Source organism: Miscanthus floridulus, unplaced genomic scaffold (assembly GCF_019320115.1).
Source record: "Miscanthus floridulus cultivar M001 unplaced genomic scaffold, ASM1932011v1 os_2478, whole genome shotgun sequence".
Taxonomy (NCBI): domain Eukaryota; kingdom Viridiplantae; phylum Streptophyta; class Magnoliopsida; order Poales; family Poaceae; genus Miscanthus; species Miscanthus floridulus.
The window spans coordinates 2,070-8,804 of record NW_027098323.1 but is presented as its reverse complement, the minus strand read 5'-3'; the positions used below and the strand labels follow the sequence as shown (position 1 = coordinate 8,804).

Here is a 6,735-nt window from a genome sequence, read left to right as displayed (position 1 = left end):
TGCGATGTATTGAGCAGTGTAGTGCGAGGGAGACTTACCCAAAACTCTGCCTTCACCCGCTCCGCCTTGTTGGGGTAACCCACATCAGAGGCGGCGGCACAGTGGTCAAACGTCTAGGCCAGCTCCCTCCTACTGGCGTAGTCAACCAGGACAGGATAGTGTTGCCTGCACAGAAGACCCAGGACGCCATTGACCAGGACTGTGACCACCACCCAACACAATCGTCCAGTTCCTACATAAGTAATTAAGAAAAATTATTAGTTTCTCTATCGATTTTCAACATATCATATGAAGTGGTGGTGATTAAATCTAAAGTTACTTACTTTTGCCCTTCGGGGCGAATCATTGGGCGTTGGTGAGGAAGCGGAACCGGAGGGAGGCTCACCGGACCTCGCAAGTAGACGTTGGATGAACTAGAGGAAGAGGAACCCATACCATCCTCCTCGTGCATCCCCTCCCCCTCGTGCGCCCCCTCCTCCTCATCTGTCTGCCAAACTAGCTCGTCGTCATCCCTAGGCCTCACCTCCTCCTCGTCCTCCTCACGCTGTGTGGTAGGAGGCGACGATGGCTGCCTCCCACGGCCACTGCTCCTCCTCCTCCTGTTCGACGGCCCCTCACCTAGAGCAGCATCTGCAATGCGTCGTGTTTGGTAAAGCGAGGACACGTCCCTGTGATGGTCGCTTCGGCCCACCACCTTTGTTCAATCACCTGTAATTAAAAAGAATAAACAAGACATAATTAGAAATAGAAATAGATGCAAAAATAAACAAAACATAATTACAAAACATAGTATTACATGTATTAGAAATAATCTTCATGATTGGGATTAGCTGGATCATAGGTCTCGTCATCACTATCAGCATTGTCATTGCCCAAATAATCAACACTATCCGAAGGAGGAATGTTGTCTTCATTGTCATTGCCTAAACGTAATCGCTCAAGCATTTCGAAGTCCTTCACATTTTGCACCTCGTCTCCAGTGTCCTCGTCATCAACCCTTTCATTGTCTAGTTCCATTCCGATGGCTTTGGTTAAGTCTATCTCAAACCTCCCTTCTAGCCCCTCTTCTTGAAAGAACTCTCCATCATATGTGTGTGGGTTGAAGTTGTAATCTTCATCGTTTGGGATAGGTAGTTTATCGTGTGGCGAGACCTTGTGCACGATATCCCAACCCTTAAGATGCCCTTTGGTTTGGCACGCGTATGACGTATAATAAACCTGCGTGGCCTATTGAGCCACAATATAGACATCGTCTCCTGGATAGATGGAATCCTATCGAATTTTGACTAGCCCAAGATTAGGGGTCTGTCTCGTTACTCGAGTATCAAACCAATGGCATTTGAATATGACAGGATAAAAAGGTTTGGCACCATAAAATGAAAGTTTGTATATTTCTTCAATTCTTCCATAATAGTCGAGGCCATCAGTGCCGGGCGTAAAAACTCCACTATTTGTGGTTTTTTATTAGGCCGACTCTGCTCGTAGCTTGCTGTGTGAAAGTGATATCCATTCACATCATAACTGGTAAATGACCTGACCCTTAAGGCACAACCGTTTGCAACCAGTCTCAACTCATCACTTATAGACGCATCGGTTTGGGCCTGCAAGCTCAAGCAGGATAGATCATTATATTATTCGAACATACGAGCAACTTGGAATGTCGAACTAAGTATGAGCTAAATTGGACGGTACCATATTTTTGAACCAAGAAATGAAACCGGGCCTCCCTGGTCCCGCATCCTATGAAAGAAGGGTATCATTTTCCTATGGGGTAGGATCCCTTGATTGATGCCAGGATTCACGAAGAAATCCCCTGTACCAACGAGAAACAAGGGAGTTGGATGCAGAATAGTGACGGCATACTGAAACAAGTTCGTTGAGAACTTACCTCACATACGGCTGCTCCTCGACAAGGTTGGTCAACACATATAGCATGATACTGCGCCACTCTTCAATACTCAAGTGCTTAGTGGTCGATGCACTTGCGCTTTCGAGTTGCCCTTGGAAAAGGCTGAGGTTCGATTCATTTTCGCCAGCATTATAACGAGGGGATAGATTATGCACGCTAGGAAGGTTCTCAGTGTAGTATTTTTCTATGAAGTTTGACACCTCCTCCAGAATGTATGCCTCTGCAATGGAAGCCTCAATTTTGGCTTTATTTCTACATTTTTTGCGAAGAGTCTTTAGACATCTCTCGATTGGATAGCACCAATGGGCCTGCACGGGCCCCCCATTCGTGCCTCATACGGGGGGTGCACAATCAAATACTGCATCGACAAGAAGAAGCCGGGTGGAAAGATCTTCTCCAACTTACAGAGCAACATAGGTGCCCCTTTTTCCAAGTCATCAATGATGGTCCGAGATAGCTCCTTGGCACAAAGCCGGTGCAAGAAATAGCTCAACTCTGCCAGCACTAGCCAGACATGCTTAGGGACATAGCCTCGAACCATCGCTGGAAGAAGCCGCTCAATCCATATGTGGTAGTCATGACTCTTCATCTCATTGACTCACAGAGTAGATAAGTTCACTCCCCTCTTTAGATTCACTGCATACCCATCAGGGAACATTAGCGTCTAGATCCATTCAAGTACTTCCCTCCTTTGTTTGCTGGTCAAGACAAAATTGGCCTGAGGCCTTCTCCAATTCTTGTCGCCTCTAGGAGGCTGCATCTCTTGATTTGGTCTATCGCATAACGTTGCCAGGTTCACTCTAGCCTTAGGGTTGTCCTTAGACTTTTCAGTGTCCATGAGTGTTGCCCAAAGTGCCTCGGTGACATTCTTTTCAGTGTGCATTAAATCAATGTTATGTGGCAGAAGAAGGTCATCAAAATAGGGAAGCCTCGTCAAGCCCTACTTATGAGTCCACATATGTTGCTCACCATATCCCACAAAACCACCTTCTTGATTGGCCATGAGAGCATCTATCTGAGCATGAACCTCGGCACCAGTCATCATCCGCGGTGCAGGGTCTGACACTACGACACCTTTCGTAAAGTTCTTGATGTCTTGTCTGAATGGATGGTCAAGAGGTAGGAATTGATGATGTCTGTCGAACGACGAATACTTGCCACCCTTCTGCAACCAAATAAACCTAACACCTTCCTTGCATATTGGGCATGGGAACTTCCCGTGAACACACCAGGCGTAGAATATCCCATACGCCAGGAAGTCATGCAGGGAGTAGTGGTACCAAACGTGTATTTTGAAGGTTGTCTTTGTAGCTCGGTCGTATGTCCATACCCCTTCATCCCAAGCATGGACCAATTCATCAAACACGGGCTCCATGAACACACCCATATTACTCCCTGGGTGTCCAAGAATTATCAACAACAAGAATACGTTATGTCATTGAAAGGAGACACCGGGGGGGGGGGGGGAGATTAAGGAGGATAACGAAGACGGGCCAACATGTGTATGGGGGCAGCCATCATTCCATAAGGATTGAACCCATCTGTTGCCAGCGCGACACGTACATTACGAGCCTCATCTGCTTTGTCATGATGTTTGTCATTAAAGCGGATCCAAGCTTCACCATCGGATGGATGTACCATCTTGTCAGGATTGTACTATTTGCCATTTTTGTGCCATGTCATCTGTTTCGCGGAGTCCTCGATCATGTATAGCCATTGGATCATCGGTTGGAACGGAAGGTACCGTAGGATTTTCACGGGGATCGTAAGTTGCCTCTTCTGGCCATCATCAGAGTCTACCTCCAGGTACCTAGAGGATTTACACTTTGGACAGAACTTTGCATGCTCGTGTTCTTTCCTAAATAGGACGCACCCCTTGGGACAAGCATGTATCTGCTCATACGGCATCTTAAGTGCACGAAGGAGTTTCTATGACTCGTACATGCTCTTTGGCAGAATGTGGGCCTCCGGAAGCAGGGTGCCAATCACGGCCAACATCTTATCGAAGCCTTCTCGACTCAAGTTTAACTCAAACTTCAATCCCATTAAGCGTCCAATGGCATCCAGTTGAGACACCGTTGACCGATCGTGAATGGGTTTCTGTGCTGAGTCCATCATGTCGTAGAACGCCTGTGCGGCTGCCTCCATCTCCTCCTTCTCACGTCCATCATCGAACTGGCCATGGTGAAAGTCATCTAACATGTCTGCTACCCCTGCATCAGCATCAAAAGCCTCCACCCGTGGTCTCACCACATCCTCTCTCATACGATGGGCTTCACCATGGTGGACCCACCGGGTGTAGTCCGGCGTAAATCCATTCTTCACAAGATGTTTACCCATTTTCACCTTGTTTACCCTTCTTCTGTTTCCACATTTGCTGTAGGGACACAAAACTAGGCAATGTCCTTTAGCAGCCTTGCCAAATGCACTGTTCAAGAAAGCATCGGTCTTGTTCATCCATTCCGTGGTGTAATCACTCTGACTTCTCTAGCCCGTTTACATCCACTGACGGTCATCCATCCTCTAACATATGTATCAGCGAGTAATGTAACCAACAATTGCATCTACATGGTGTTTCTACTGTCTAATAGGTGAGGATATGTCCTAATCCCACCCGCGGATGCATAGATGAGGTTAGTTTCCATGCACTACTCCTATCCAAGACAAAATTTTGGCAGCACCTCCCTGCTGTTCTCCAGATACACGTCCTGCCAAACAAGAGTGCGTATCCGGAGAACAATAGGGAGGTGATGCCGAAACTCTGTCTCGGACCGGAGCAGACCATGGAAACTAACCCATCTACGCATCCGCGGGCTGTCCAAAAAATGTGGACAATCCAAAATAGATACGATCATAGATATGCAAAGATCTGCATACCTCCAACCGTATCTCTTTCGAACAGGAGACGCCTAACTAGGTTACACGATCTATGACCATGATACGGAAAGAGGGGTTATACCTAGGGTGGCGGTGGAGTCAGGCTAGCGGTTCCATGGTGGGTCGGTGCAGTGGTGAGGTGACGCGGTGCAGGCAGACCGGCACGGCGACGGGAACTCCGACTCGGCTCCGACGGGCTCTTCTCTACAAAAATGGAACAAAATACTGTCATTTAAAAAAAATTCAGCAGAACCTCCCCTGCACGGTGAGGTTTCCAAAACCTACAAAAAACAATGGCACGATGGCCGACAAGCACATATGTCTCAAGAGAAGCCATGTAGTTTGGATATCAATGCAGAAGAATATATCCAAGTAGTACCACTACTTCCACTATTGCTACTACTACTACCACTAGTTCTACTACTACTACTACAACTATTGCAACTACTACTACCACTAGTTCTACTACTACTACTACTACCACGACTTCTACTACTACTACCACTAGTGTCTACTACTACTACCACTACTTCTAATACTACTACTACCACTAGCACTACTACTACTACAACTAATACTACTACAAACTATCACTGCCACGACAACAACAAGAGAGAAGGGCATACCTGACGGGCGTCGGGGGTAGTGGCGGGCGGCGTCGGGGTTGCGGTCGGGGTCGCCGGAGTCAGGAACATGGTCGGGCATGGGCGACGTGGGGTGCGTGGTCCACGGGGCGCGGCCGATGGCAGGGCGCGGCCGGGGGCAGAGCCGGCGTTGGCGGGCCGGGGGCAGGGGGGGGCGCGGCCGGCCGCAGGGCCGGCGTTGGTGCGGCCATGGGCAGGGCGTGGCCAACGGGCTGCCGGGGGCGGTGCGGGGAGGGCAGCCGGGGGTGGGGGCGGCGCTGGAGGGGCTGCCTGGGGGCGGGGGCAAGCGTGGGGAGGGGGGCGCGGGGAGGGCCTGCCGGGGCGGGGGCAAGGCACGAGGAGGGGCGGCTGGGGGCGGGGGCGGCGCGGGGAGGGGCTGCGGTGGGCGGCTGCGGCGGTGGCGCGCGGAGTCGCTAGCGGGCGTGGGGGCGGGGCCTTTTTTCTAAGTGGCTGGCTGCCGGTTTTGTTTAATGGACGGGCTCTTTGCCGAGTGCCCCGATCTCGCACTCGGCAAAGGAGGCCGGTTTGCCGAGTGTCAGATCGGGGCACTCGGCAAAGATTTTTCCTTTTTTTTAATCTAAACCCTAAACCGCACTCCATCGTATTTATAAAAAACAAAATTACCACTTTGCCGAGTGTCGGGAGGAGAGGCACTCGGCAAACATTTTAAAAAAATTTAGCACGCTCTTTGTCGAGTGTCCCCACGAACACTCGGCAAAGGGAACACTTTGCCGAGTGCCTACCATCTGGCACTTGGCAAAGAGCATATTTGCCGAGTGTCAAAAGATGACACTCGACAAACCAAATTTTTTTTTTGTATTTTGACCTCCAAACTTTTTCTCTAGTCCTCTTACAGTACTTGGTACTCCATGTCGAAATTTGATACATTTCCCGAACTGTTTACTATATTTATTTAATTTATTTCATTTAATTTATTTCATTTAAATAGTTCGGGAAATGTACCAAATTTTGACATGGAGTACCAAGTACTGTAAGAGGACTACAGAAAAAGTTTGGAGGTCAAAATACAAAAAAAATGGTTTGCCGAGTGTAATCTTTTGACACTCGGCAAATATGCTCTTTGCCGAGTGCCAGATGGTAGGCACTCGGCAAAGTGTTCCCTTTGCCGAGTGTTCGTGGGGACACTCGGCAAAGAGCGTGCCATTTTTTTTTAAAATGTTTGCCGAGTGCCTCTCCGCCCGGCACTCGGCAAAGTGGTAATTTTATTTTTTTTAAATACGATGGAGTGCGGTTTAGGGTTTAGATTTAAAAAAAAGGAAAAAAAAATCTTTGCCAAGTGCCCCG

General features: G+C 48.7%; 1 protein-coding gene across 1 annotated transcript; it reads left to right on the top strand.

Annotated features, from left to right (window-relative positions):
• Positions 1-5,489: 5,489 nt before the first annotated feature.
• On the top strand, positions 5,490-5,876 carry LOC136535019 (uncharacterized). Its single transcript, XM_066527369.1, has one exon. It carries the CDS (start codon positions 5,490-5,492, stop codon positions 5,874-5,876), a length of 387 nt encoding a protein of 128 aa, XP_066383466.1.
• Positions 5,877-6,735: the final 859 nt, after the last annotated feature.